The sequence below is a fragment of the Pleurodeles waltl genome, chromosome 5, assembly GCF_031143425.1.
Source record: "Pleurodeles waltl isolate 20211129_DDA chromosome 5, aPleWal1.hap1.20221129, whole genome shotgun sequence".
NCBI classification, from domain to species: Eukaryota; Metazoa; Chordata; class Amphibia; order Caudata; family Salamandridae; genus Pleurodeles; species Pleurodeles waltl.
Window position 1 is genome coordinate 569020468 of NC_090444.1, and position 14070 is coordinate 569034537.

At 46.9% G+C, this 14070-nt stretch overlaps 1 protein-coding gene across 5 annotated transcripts in view; it reads right to left on the minus strand.

The window, feature by feature from the left end:
- BCL11A (BCL11 transcription factor A) overlaps window positions 1-10059 on the minus strand; it is a 134815-nt gene extending 124756 nt beyond the window's left edge. For 2 of the 5 annotated variants that reach the window (XM_069234377.1, XM_069234375.1), the window contains exons 1-2: window positions 9452-9894; window positions 2456-2785 (exon numbers count right to left, since the gene is read on the minus strand). In XM_069234377.1, coding sequence (XP_069090478.1) covers window positions 2456-2785; window positions 9452-9506 — 385 coding nt within the window. In that variant the 5' untranslated portion in view covers window positions 9507-9894. Of the gene's footprint in view, window positions 1-2455; window positions 2786-6930; window positions 7557-9451 lie in introns of those variants that run through there. The other 3 variants (XM_069234374.1, XM_069234376.1, XM_069234378.1) reach the window with 3 other exon arrangements.
- Between the last annotated feature and the right edge of the window lie 4011 nt (window positions 10060-14070).

The following is a 14070-nucleotide window of genomic DNA, read 5'->3' on the forward strand; positions in this document are numbered from 1 at the left end:
ACAATACACTATATCAAACATAAATGTGAGTGTGTGTGTCCAAATACACACACATTTCACGAAGGAAAGCATAAAACGACATTACAAGACTTAAAGAAATGTTTTCTCCGATGGTCCCTGCAAGTACATTAAGCAGAACAAATATGGATGAATTTAAAAAGTGCCGCAAATAAATTGGCGCCGGTTCACTTCAGGGAGTAGTAATACACCCAACAACAAATCACAGAAACCATGTGCAGCGACTAACGTCCCAGAGGACCCGGAACATTCATTGCTGGCAAGGATCAAAAGGTTTGCCTTCTGTGCCAAGCACGCCTTTCAGTAATGTGACAAAGGCGCCTATTTGATTCCACTGGAGGCCAGGGAAAAAATGTGACAAAATACTAGACCCCGAAAGAAAAATAACCCAATAATTAACAGAGTAAAAAATTAGCAGGGTTCTTTTCTCTGCAGGACTTTGACCGTCCACTCAATGAAAAGGGTACTCTTAAAATAATACTGGTAACCACTGGACAGTGTGAATATTTTAACAGCAAGTTATAAATAAAAAAAACATACTCCTAACACATATTTCAAGACACAAGAGCACAGCAGATCACCTTCTTACCACGCTGCTCCAACATGCTCTGCATCGAGAACCAATAATCTGCACAACTAAACTCAACAATGGACCTGAACACATTTCCGCCCTTGCATAACTCTTTCACAGTCTTGCGTCCCAGGCACATGACCTATTTGGGACCGTGGCAAGAAGCATGCTTCCAATTCTTGCTTGACAGCACTGTGTTATGTTGTTTAAACAGAGCTGTCCAATATGTAAATACGATGTTACATCACCCGAGTGCTACTCCATATTAGGTGATTTAGAAGGGCTTTCGGATCTCTGAGGGCCTCAAATCCCTCCTGCCAGGCACTGACTTCATTAATCATGCCCTACACTCTTGTTCATGTTCCTTCAAATCACAGAAAGCACATGGAAATGGTCACTGCCATGCACCACTCTGAAAATCGAGAGTAAAAACCGCCTCTAACCTACATACTACAGAATGGTGACGTGCAAAGCGACTTACTATCTGCTTTTAAACAGAACCCACCATTTAGTGACCCCGTTTGAGCATCCCAAATCTTTAAACTAAAAAACTAGGTTATCTAAATTAAGTGGCTAGAAATATGTGCAGGAACTTTAAATAGCTACTTTAATTTTAGTGGCTGATTGCCACGTTACATCTGCACTCACACTCTGGCAGGTAAAGGTTGTACCTCGATTTAGAGAAATAGAAACTATGGTACATCTTCTTGATCTGGCTGTCTGTAGGAAACCCGTTCCATATTCTAGCAACCTAAAAGACAGTACAAGCATATAAGCTATATTGGCAACAGCTAAGGCCTGAATAGACATTTGTGGGGCTTTTGTGTTCCGCCTTAGTGGAAAGTTTCATCAACACTGAAGAAGCATTTGTGACAAATCATGCAAATGAATGGAAATGGAATTTGCATTTTGGCATTTAGAGCCATTTTCTTGTGTATTAAAGGGTTTTGCTATTTAGACAATGCCTTCCCACAATGATTGGAAGACAAACGTATTGAAACGTTATTGCCTATATACCCACAAGCTCCAATCTTTAGCTTCACTTCGGATTGTCTGACTCAAGAGATGCATTGCACAAATACATTAATAAATGTTGCTAATTTCTGGTGGCTGTAGATGATAACTTGTGAACCCTGGCCACTTTCACGCGCAAGAGATGTTCTCTGCAAACCACAAATAAAATCAAGATGCATCTGTCACGACCACATCAGAAGCATGTGAAAGAGAGAGTCACATTTATCATGTGGGTGAAAAGTCCGGCTGCAGCAAACAGCCCTTCCTGTCACACCAACCTTTGAAAATTTCCAACATGCCCTTAAACTTTTCGACTGAGCATGTCTGTGCGCTTCAGCGGCTGCCCTCTCGACTCTGGCCTGGCTATCCGAAAATGGCATCTTAAAGTCAAGGTCGGTGGTGTCACTTTGCCACAGGGCTTTGTTTAATTACAGTCCATGCTGCTGACAGACAGTATGGATCTAAGGCTGAGGAGGGGAAAGCTCTCTTAACCCCTTCTTGGCATAGTTTGGAAAATACTTGTTCTTCAGGCAGATATAGCAAGTGTCAACAAAGGTATATACTTTGTAACGTGCACAATTTGCATGGCCTACAGGGGGACCGTGCTTCAGTCATGTTAAAAGGGTCCACAGTGGCCTACTATGGCTAATACACGTCAAATAAGGCTGAAAACACTCCTAGGCCAGGCACCTGCTTGTAGGGTCCACCTCCTTCACTGCTGGGAAGCTATCTCAGGACATGACAACATGCAGCATTGTTTGGCTGTCAAGGCACTTAGAGTGGACCCATCATCAAAAGGCATTAAGACCACTTAATGGAGGAATGCAAAGGCGTTTGCGGGCTTCATTTTACCTGGCACATGCTCTTGTTTGGGGCAGATTTCTCTGGACGATGTCGACAAGCAGTCGTCGTCCTCCGGCGTGACTTGGATGCCAACTTCCACAGGCTGGGCCACCCGTTTGGGCTCACTGGGTGAGGGCGACGGTGGCTTATCCACAGACTTCTCAAGGCAGAGGCTGGCGCTGCATTGTTTCCGTTTGTGCTCAATAAAAATAAGGATGTCGCCCAGTGGAAAGTTCATCTGGCACTGGCCGCAAGTGAGTAGGTCCTGGTCCCCTTCGGGCGCTCCCAGTGTGCCGTGCTCAGGTTCGTCATCAGCGAGAATGGCTTCGAGAGGCTCAGCTGCAGTAGGAAGAAAGCATACAGAAGAATCATCAGAACCCTTATGTGAAAAAGAAAAAAAACAGGTCAAAGTAAGCTCTATTAAACTGTGTGTCTTGTGGTCTCTGCCAGTGCGCTCATGTGATAGACACACAAACACAGTCATACTTGACGGATTACTGAAGTGATTTTTTATGATATTTCACAATTTGAGATGGCCAAACCGATTCATCAAGGTAGGAAAGAATCGCACAACACATGTAAATAAAAAATACTAATGTTCAGAATTTCAAGGAAAGCGCATCAGTCCTCAGCAGAACACTTTTATTTATTTTTTTAAGTTTTAACGAGAAAGATATTACAGTTGAGTTATGCAAGGCCTTGATCTATGCAAAGGGAAAAAACTGAAGTAGCTCAGAAAACCATGGATACAAATTCAGGAAGATCAGAACTATCGTGCTGGCATATTTAAAAAAGAGATTCTCTGAACGGGCATTGTTGTGCTGCTTAGACCACTGCACCATTTTTTTCTTTCTTCCGTTATCATGGCGATGGGAACCGAAATGTAAAAGCACTTATGTTGCACAGGGAAATGTGTGCTTAGCTACCATCATGTGTGGCACAGAAATACAGGGTTATATTATTGTGCAGAGGTAAGTTTAGTCTGACATTCAGATTGCTCTGAAAATTTGACACTGAAGGAGAGTACTTGGAAAGGAAAGGCAATTTGTTATTTAGTTCTCACTCAGGAATGCCTCAACTCTTCCAAACATGTCAGCACTGGTACACAGGCATCAGAATAGGCCTTCTGGGAACTGCAACTCTACACCAGAAAAAGAAAGAGCCTTCTCTGAGCTCTGAACACCTTCCCAGACAAAGCTGCAACTCGATTGCAACTTTTCATTCCTGAGCCAAAAATCCCTAACTGAGAAATGCTATCTGTACGCAATGACTGAAAATTAGCACCAGAGCATGCTACACCTTGATTTCCTGCTGGATACGTTTATATACCCAGACTGAATTTACTGTACTTTGGCATTCATTGGTGGGAGCCTTCATTTTACATTTTTCAAAAAAAATATTCTGACTTCAGCTCTACCTTCATTCTAAAAAAAGATGATCATAAAATGGTGATGGTCTTAAAAAAACTTTAAACTACATCAAGGACACCTCTTGTGAAGGACGGTGTGGCGGTGGAGACCTAGGCAACATTTAATCAGCCTGACCTTCTTTAAGAGGCTGGCAATTTCGCAATTTAATGAACTTAAAGCCACAGAGAATCAAAAAATAGATTTTAATTTGACAGGGCGAATATTGGAATGACTCCTGATACACTGCAAATATCTGGTAAACCCAGGTTAAAAGCGTCTAAACGGGCTGAGTATTGAAGGGAAGGGAGGGGTATTATGGGAGATCTCCCAGATGTGCAGGGTAAAATAACATGGAAGGAGCCCCCAGTTCACTGTACCAGAGATTCAACTTGAGCAGGTGCAGGCTTTTCATCCTCTCTTGCCTCCAGTACTACCCTCCACTTAATATTAAGGTCATGCCAAGGAAGATGAGGTAACAAAACTATCCTCTTCAGCATAAGGGTGAAACGGACCGGGCTTGCCGACTTACTGGCCAACTAGTTCTCGGCCCGCCTCTGGCAGAAATTAGGAGAGCACTGGATTGGCTTGCTTCATTAATTATTGCTTTGAAAGCCACTGTCCTCTTTTAATAAAATACTAAACGCCAATTGGATTTCACAGCTTTTCTTATTTGTAAACACATACTGTCTACTTTCAAATTTTGACATCAAGATATTATATATACATATATGTATTTATATATATATACATATATATATATATATGTATATATATATATACGCACACACAGCTGTATGTTGGTGTAGAGAGAGATAGATAGATAGATAGATAGATAGATGTTTATGAATGTGTATATAGAGATACATATAAACACCTATACTTATGACTACACAGGGCACACATGGGTTTGTAAAATTCAAAAAGGAACGCTGCTGTGAATTAAAATATCAGTCTTTAAAATTATAAAACTTCTATTTAAATCGTCTTATTTCAGACACTCCCCAAATCAACGTAGCATGTCGTTCTGTGGATCAACTGGGAAGCAGCAGTGGACAAACAGGACTACTCTTGTTACAAGCAGGCATGCAGGGGTTAATATGCAAGACAACACACCAATATCGAGGCAAAACCTACTGCATGTAATGACTGCGTGATTTACAACGAAAACCAAGTGGCAATTCTGAGACTGACAGCCACACCTCCAACAGTTCATCCAATTAATTTTACAGGAGGCAAAGTTCTTGAAAATAACAAGGAGATCAGATGCACAGAAGCAATACCCGTAACCCTAGCGTTTTCAAGACTCTTACTGTAATATTCCTAATTGACATGAATGACACCTTGAAGATGTGAGTGTTAAGAAACAGAGAATTTACAGGAAGCCGACAATCAGACAGACAGACAAAGAGATAAACAGGCAGATGCTCTTAAAATTACAATTTTTTTTGAAGTTCCTACTATTCATGAGTGGCCAGAACGGGCGAGTATTTCAAGCATGTATAACTATTGGGCAAACTGATTTCCCCACTTAAACAACGGTCTTAAAATATTTGTACTCTCCCACGTAGGATGAATGGGAGAGGACACTGATATGCAGGCATGTATGCCCCTACAGAAAATGCTCGTAAAACAGGGAAATGTATAAACGTGAATTGAGACATGTGGACCACGTTATTTTATCCACATGCATAATATGTAGCAGTTTATGCCTATACACATATATATTTGAATGTATATTTTATTCTCAGATAAACTACGTCAGATTCTAAACTATAAAACTCAGACGTTATGATTGCGTAAACAGCTCCAGCTTCGACTCGGATTTGCGGTCTCCACCATACGGAACCATCCCCTCGCACTGCCATGGTCCGCACTGCATTACGTAAGGGCATATTGACCGAATGCCTGTTTCTTCTGTTTTACTCCCAATACTTCTTAGGGGGAGAGTGAGGGGGCAGGGACGGGGGGGGGTTCTGGTACCCTTCACTGTGACTTCTTAAACACGTGCAACGAAAAGCAGGCATGTCAGGCTGGCAACAGAAAGCCTCTGTTTAATAGAAACCTTATTTTTCATCTTCCGTGGATAAATCGACTCATTCCTTTCAACATAAAGAAACACACTGGAACTTCAGGTTTCGAGAGCAAAAAATATGTAACCATAATTGCAGGCATGGAAGTAAACAGAGGCTCGAACCCTTTTTGCCACTTTGCGCAGGCGGGTATTTGTCGTGTTTAAGAAAGCACTGTGCGTGTTTCACAGCCCTCTGCAGTGCAAATATATACAAATAGCGCGCCCCTATGATCACTACTGGGCCAGAAACAATCGAATGGTTTTTTCAATGGATTTGATTTAGATTTGATTGGGCACCCGCCCTGTATGATGTGTGTTTTACTAAATGTGCCTCCTCGGCAAGACATTGCGCTAAACCTACTTAACACGGGCAGGGGACACAGAGGACAACAAGAGAGTTTCTACTATCCACCAACGTGGGACAGGGAAGTCTCGGACCGTGCTCTTAGAAAAGTTTTTTTTCTTCTCCCTTAAGTCAAAAAATTAAGAACAAAGGGGTGGGGGATGGGGAGCATCAGCAGCCGAGCCCCTTCAGATGGGGAAATTATGAAAATGAAGGCGCGCTCAGGAGGCGAAACCAGGTTCAAGTTCGCCTGCGTTTGTTGATCTCCGTGTGCCTCCTAGCGGCCGACGGGCTGAGAGTGGCCGCTGCGCCCTGGCGCTGACAGCAAGGGCCGGCTGCAGACCGGAGGGCACGGGGAGCCGAGAACGAGGAAGAGGGCCGTGCAAACACAAACAGGGAAAGGCAAAAAGAGGGTGGCTGCGGTGCGCGCCTCGTGGGGCAGATGTGCCCAGATTAAGCCATTCTAGGGCGCTTCCGCGTTGTTTGTAAAGCGCTGTCAAACCACAGGCATCGGAATCCTTCGTAGAGGTCTTCAGTGTAAGTAAATAAGCGCCCCGAAGTGATCCGTGTGACAAGCAGTGCACACAACATGCAGAGTGCATGCAGGAGTCCATTCTGGAGATAGCAAGGGACATCACAAACCGCGAAGAGAGAAAATTACCAATACGAGGGCGCAGGGAGAAATGCGACACCCCCTCTGAAAACACTTTCTGCAAGCAGACCCAGTGAAATGACTCCAGGGGTGACTGCACACTTTAGTCGGGGGGCGCCCAGCTCCGTGAATGCTCGCCTCGCCCGGTGCGTTTGAAGGGGGAGTGGGGGCTCCCGTCAGAGCAGCCTTTCTACGTCGCCTTTGTTTTTGCTCGTGTACAGGCAGGACGAGGCCGTGGAACGGTTCAATCCCCGGCAGGTAAACACGGGCGGCCCCTGCGTGCACCCGCCTCCCCGGCAGGGAGCTAGCCTCGGAGCGGGAGGGGGCGCTCTCCCCCGCCTGTTGTGGAGGCTCCGCCGCGCGCACGCGGTGCTTGTAAACATCCACACGCCGGAGTTTTCCCAATCAAAACCCGCTTCCTCGCTTTTTTGAAATTCTTCCAAAAAATAGTAAAGAGGGGGAGGGAAGCCCTCCGCGGGCAGCGACGGCAGAGCCTGCTCCAGGAAAGCGTTTTCGGGGCCCGTGTTTTCCTCGAAGTGATTCTATGCAACAATAATGAACACATTTGATGTGTTTCTCGCTGATGGGCCTGGCACGCTTTCTGCCCAGTTCCACCCAGCACCAGAACCCTCTCTGAAACATCTCGCGTGCAAAGGCATGGGAGAGAAGGGGGTTGAGGACGTGTGCCACATACCACCGAGGTAATGCTACAACAGGTAAAGAAGGACACAGAGCAAATACAATCTCCGCCATGAATGCACTCTGCATACTGTGTCCAATTCGGTTTGCGGAAAGCCACACATGTCAAAGATAGACTGCACTGTGCAAACCTATTTCCGACGAAAGAAACGCTGCAAACACTATCCCAGCAAAGGTGAACAATGCAAAATACTCACATGAAAGGTGTATGTGGTGCCAAATGCATGTTGCTAAAATTGCACTGTGCAAAATATTTAAGGGGGAAATTAAGATTACAAAAGGCACCCAAGCGAAGACGCTTGCTACAAAAAACAAAGCAGTGCAACATGTATCCAGGGGAAATAGGTTAATTGTGCCACATAAAGTGCGTGGTGCAAAATGTAGCCAAGTTATGATGAGCGGTGCAATTTTATCCCAGCAAAAAAAGTAGCCAAGTAAATGTGCACAGTGCAAAGCATATGATGTGCAATGAATGGAAGTAATAGAGCGAATAAAGATGCACGGTGCAAACTGTACCAAAAGAGCGTATATATTTTCTAATGGTCTGAAGGAAAGATGCTCATTCCATAATATCTGTGAGTGGAGGTGCATGCTGCAAATAAATCTCAAGGAAAGCGTGTAAATATATGTGCTTGTAAAGTTAAACAATAAATAGCTGAGCTACTGAAAATGGCCGTGCACAATACACCCATAGGCGAGATGCAGTGTAAAAATACGTTAAAGGAAGGTGCGTGTTTTGTATTTTGAGTGAACGGAAGGTGCGTTGCACTGATTCTGTACATGAAATGTGCAACGTAAGGGAAGCTGCCGTGTGTAAATAGCACCCGGGCTCTGACATTCTGCCCGGCTGCAGCGCCTTGTGAGAAGCCCGGAGGAGGCTGACTATGCCGGGGTCACCGCGAGTGCCACGGCCGCTCCTTGGCTGTCCGTGAGCATGGCCGCGGAGCAAAGGGCACCGGAGCAGAAGAGAACCATCGTGCTAAGTAGTATAAGGAAGAATACAGACAGAAGAGCCGAAGGATGCGAGGGGAAAGTAAACAACTTAGTTCAAAAGAAAGTCAGGTTTCTCTTTCCGCCTTACAAAAGAAAGACAAGGTACGTGCAGTGTGCACGCTCCAAAGAGCGCACAGGGGCGATGCTAGCGCTAGTGGCGCAGGGATGGGGGCCGAGGGAGCCGTACTACATCGAGGGGTGCAATGCAATGAGGCACAGAGCGGATCGTGATACAGAGTGGGCACTGGAGCACTGCGAGGAATGCCACGCGGTACAGCGAGTGGGGTAGTCACTTAGGATGCGATGAGGTAAATCGAGGTCTGTTCTCTGAGCCGCAGAGGGTAGAAAAGAGAGAGATGCAGGGTTATCGGTACGCGTAGCCACGCTGACAGACATATACGTGCCAGAGCTAAAAACGGCACAACAACAGAGATGTAAAGAATGGTAGAGGGTGAAAGTTAAAGTGTTGGAAGTAACAAAAGTATACTACGGATGCAAAGGTACAGACAGTCACGGAACGACAGAAAAGGATGTACACTGACAGAAGGACACAAGACAGAAACAAAGACACAGTGGAAAAGGAACAGTCAAAAAGAAGTGGAGAAAAAAGCACTTTAGCACAGTTAGTTACAAAGATTAAAGTGAGGTGGCAAGGATTCGGAGATAGGTTGCAAAAAGTACAGCAACAAGGGTGCAATGAGTGGCAGAGAGACAGGCACACTACAAAGGTACAGAGGAAGACCGGGAAGTGCGCTGACAGATGCAGGGAGCACCGCACCATACACAGAGGCACGGACAGGGGCACGGTGCCCGAGGTGCCCACAGCGCGCGTACTCACGTGTGAACTCCCGTTTGCTCAGGTGCTGGGGCTTGCCCTGCTTGCGGCGAGACATGACTGGAGCCCCGGCTGCGGCTGTCCTGGGCGCGGGCGGTCTGGGGCGCTGCTCACACGGGGTCGGGGGCGGCGGGGGCGCTCTCCCGGGCGGCTCGGGGCGGCAGCCTCATCCCAGCCTCCCGCCTCCGAATAAACCAGAAATAAGACAAAGATGGCGCGGGTGGCGGGGCAGCGCCATCCCCCGCTCCCGGGATCTGTCGGTGTGCCTTTACCTCTCTCCCAGGGTCGGCGGAGGAATGAGAGGCAGAGGGAGCAGAGAGGGAGGAAGCGAGAGAGGGAGGTGGAAAAAATGGCAAAAGCCCCCTGAGCTGCAAGTTCAAGTGCGGACGTGACGTGCCCGCCCGCCGCCGCCAGCGCGAACTTGAACGTCAGCCTGGGCTGAGAGGACAGACCCGGGGGGAGCGGGCCGGGAGGGGGCCGGGGGAGGGCCGGGCAGGCAGGAGGGTGGGGGCACAGGAGGGAGAGGAGGGGCCGCAGCGCCAATGGACAGCCGCCGGGGGCCGGACGGGGAGCCAGGGCCTGGGAAACCAATGGACGGCATAGGGGAGGAGGCAGGGGCGGGGCGGAGCGCACACACACATGCACGGGGAGAGATGAGCCGGCCTGCCCAGGAGAGGGGCGCGGGGCTGAGGGGTGACCAGGGGTTGGCAGCCACGCCAGGGAGTGGGTGGGGGGTGCCAGGCAGCCCCTGTGGTTGGAAGGGGCCGGAGGCGCCGGGGAGGGCAGAGCCATCATGAGCGAGGAAGACACGGGGAGGGACAGCCTCAGGTGTGCAGGGAGGGCACAAGTGTCCGTGGGCAGAGAGCCAGAGCTGGAGAGAGTAGAGCAAAGGGGAGGCAGAAGGACAGGAAGCGGAGCCTTGCAGGCTGCAAGGAGATGAGTGGAGAAGAGACCCAGGAGGGAAGCTCACGCGCAAGAGAGGACGAACTGGGCGCGGAGGCAGAGGAGCTGTGAGAGATGGAGGAGGGGGGAGGAAAGTGAGGAGAGGGAAGGGCTTGGAGATGGGAAAGTGCCAGTGCAGCCCGGAGCACGGCTGAGGAAGAGAAGAGGGGCTGAAGCAGCACAGGCAGGGGCACGCTGGAAGGTGTGGGAAGGTGTCCAGGAAGGGCGACCAAAGAAGAAGGAAGTAGCCACAGGCAATGCGAAGAAAGGCTTAGAGACAGAGAGATAGAGAACTAACGAAGATTACCCTAACGGGGCAAACGGAGGTAGACACGAGAAAGGTAAAGTAGATGAGAAAAGAAACTAAAGTTAAAGGGAACCTGGAAGGGGAGCGACAATGAAAAAAAGGAGAAACAGCAAGGGAGCATGAGAAGGAGTATGAGGTGAGGGTGGAAGCACTGTACAGGAGTGTGCTACTGTAAGTCTAAGAGGAGGGAGTTATCCGAGGAGAGCAGGGTGCTGCGAGAGAGGAAACCCCCTCCTTTACATCATGGGAGAGGGTGCCGAGCACAAGTGCGCGGAATAGACGTGTGAAAATACCCCTTCATGGGGAGAGACTCGGGGGCATCCCAACGAAAAGAGAGAGTGGGTCTCCATGCCATCTCCTCCCCTATCTCCCCCTTTCAGGGAAGGACCGCGGTCTAAAGATGAGTGACAGCTTCTAATGCAAATGTAAACACGGATGGAGAGAACCGCTGCGAAAGGCAACCAGGAAACAGCAACCGGGAGGGGCAGGAGCATGCGAGGGCGCGGCGCGCTGCACACACCTAGAGCCAGGTGGGAGGGGAAGCGTCCCCCCTCTCGCGATAGACAGATAGGTAGATAGATAGAAAGATGGATTCGTCTTAAGTGGTGGCACACACGTGGTGCTCACAGGTGTCCAGGTGACTGTACATTTAGGCTTGTGTGCCCACAAAGGCAGAGGACCCACACTGCCAGCGAAGCACGTTACTTTGAAAACCTCCTGTACATTTTATAACACCGAACAGCACACACAGTGAAGTGAAGGAAAAAGTGCTTGATTCCTACTATACCTTACCGGCTACCTGTTATAGCATGTTCATCCTGTCTTGGCTACGAACACCTTTTTACATGAACATTCGACTAGATTAAAACGATGTTTTCTCTGTAGGAATCTTACTGTTTGCAGACCTTGTGGTATGCGAGTTCTGAAGTGCCCCGCAGGGTCGCTCGGGGGGATATTTCAGCACCAGGACACTTGAAAGCGGTAACTTGCTCTGCAATAAAAACCTGCCACGAATACAGGACTTCAGGTGCCCGACACCCCCGAGCCTCGTTAATCACAGACCGGGGCGCTGTCAACTGCACCTTGATTTGGAGGAGGGCGGGGGGAGGGAGCTGCATGGTGCGGGCTAGGGGCTGTGCCCCTCACTGCCCGCACAACGAATTTTCTTAAAATGAAGGCGATCATATAAGGCTGCAGGTGTTCACAACACCCCGTACTTCAGTGCTATACGCTAATGAAACTGACTTCTTATTCTCTCAGTCGCCAAACGTGGTCTGTGCTTCCGCCCCCAATAAAACGCTGTTATTTCCGCGTGTCTGTGAAACAGGAAGGAACATTACTCATACGCTTTCTGCATTGTAAATCTGACAGCTGAACATGTCCCCGAACCCCGTAAAATCGTCAAATGGTTCATTTGCCGGCGTCCTTATGATGGCTTTCCAGCATTAATCCGCGCAGGTCGTACACCTCCCCTCTTGCTACTTAATTAAATGTTTACAGCAGCCCCTCCTCGCCTGTCTCCCGTACAAAGTCTGTGTTTAGATTCGTAGGAGACAATTATATATTTATTTGCGTTTGCAGGTATTTATTTGCTAAGAGTGTGTATCAGAAATGCTGCACACACACTGTTCGACTGCTATTCGGAAACAGCCTTATAGCAAGCGATGAGGACCCAGTCATCCCTCTCCCTCGCCGTGTGCTCTTAGGCACACGCCATGCACGGTGTCCGTCATTCACCGTGTATGGTTACACCTGCACCGAAGCAAAGAGTTTCAACTGGGTCTGTGTTTATTACACCACACGCTTCAAACGCAGGAGGATATACCCTTATGTGCTCGGTAAAGGATGCTTTTATTGTAGTGCTTTTATATTTTTTTGCAGGCACTTTTTAGTGCTTAGAATTTTTCTACTCCCAGTGTGCCCGGATCACGATTAATTCCCCCCAAAGTTATAAGAGAGTTGTATTTTCCAACAGATCCTGTTCTTTTGATAGCGAGGATGGTATCCTACGTATTGTTCATGGTGGCATATGATGCAGAGTAGCCGTTTTTGTGCTTATTTTGTGCAGGAGTGTTAAAGTGCTTTCTTTTCAAGGAGCTAACGCGTTTTGGAACGTGATCCAGAATAAGCAGATCATTTTCCGGGACACAACATATATGCATTTTAACTACATACAATTGTTGTTTTATTGCTTATATGCGATGTTCCTTGTAGAAATAAACAATTGCTCAAATCAATACATTGCTCTGTTCTCTCAACCAAAATGATTGATAGGAAAAGGAATACTGATAGTGGTGCAGGTATGATAAAATGGGTGCACATATATGTAGAAAGGATAGTGGTTTGGTAATTAATCAGTGATGACTTAGATAAGGACAAAACATAATATGACATTATCCTCAGTGATTTAGCGAGGAGTTGAGCGATTAGATGGCTTTCTACTTATTTGCATAATTTTATTTCACACTAATCCTCTCAATTTCTCTTATGTACCATGCTGACTTGTACTGCCTAACTTTTATTTTTTTTCTATTTTTGTATATAGTGCAAATATGGTCTAAGCAGACTTCAAAACACTTTATAAGCCAGAAACGAGGTACACAGTGGGCAAACAGTAATATGCATTGAAAAATAACATTTAGCACACTCAGCAGGGCAGATCTTAAATGTATATACGTAAAACCAGAGGCGTTATATACACAGAACAACTCCCAGATTAGCACATATGCTGATATATTGTCACTATATGAATTGACTGTGGCACGTCAGAGTAACATTTAGAGGATACAGAGACCACCAGTGTGGGGCATGGGGATGATTCAGCAGAGGATTATAAGGGGTGAGAGTAGTCTTATATAAAAATGTGAGCAAAAAAAGATAAGAAGAGGTGGGGAGGGAAGGCATGGGGAAGTGAAGTGAAAGGGATTGAGGTAAGGATAATGCAGAGAGGTTGTATTATAGGGAGGGGTATTAATTTAGTCTGTTTTTGAACACCAATATGGAGGGAACTTGGCTGATTTCTCTGGGAATATCATTCCAAATACTTGGTTCAAAGCCAGGTAAGGAACGAGGCAGGATTTACTTTCTTTTATATCACAGAAAGTCCAGACAGAGAAAACATTTCCAGTGCAATATTTTGTGGCCACAGAGATTTTGAAGTTGTCCATCAAGTAGTTGATAATGTTTAGCTTCAGAGCTCTAAAGGTGGCACAGACATATCTCAGGAACGAATAGAATTATAGTTGTAACTATTTTAGTGATCTGAGTATTGATGCTAAACAATTACTCTTCCTGTAGTTGGAATTAAGACTGGCTTCCTTTGTAGAACCAATGTGACAGGAGCCAGTGATTTTGCAGGAAGATTGCTCAAAAG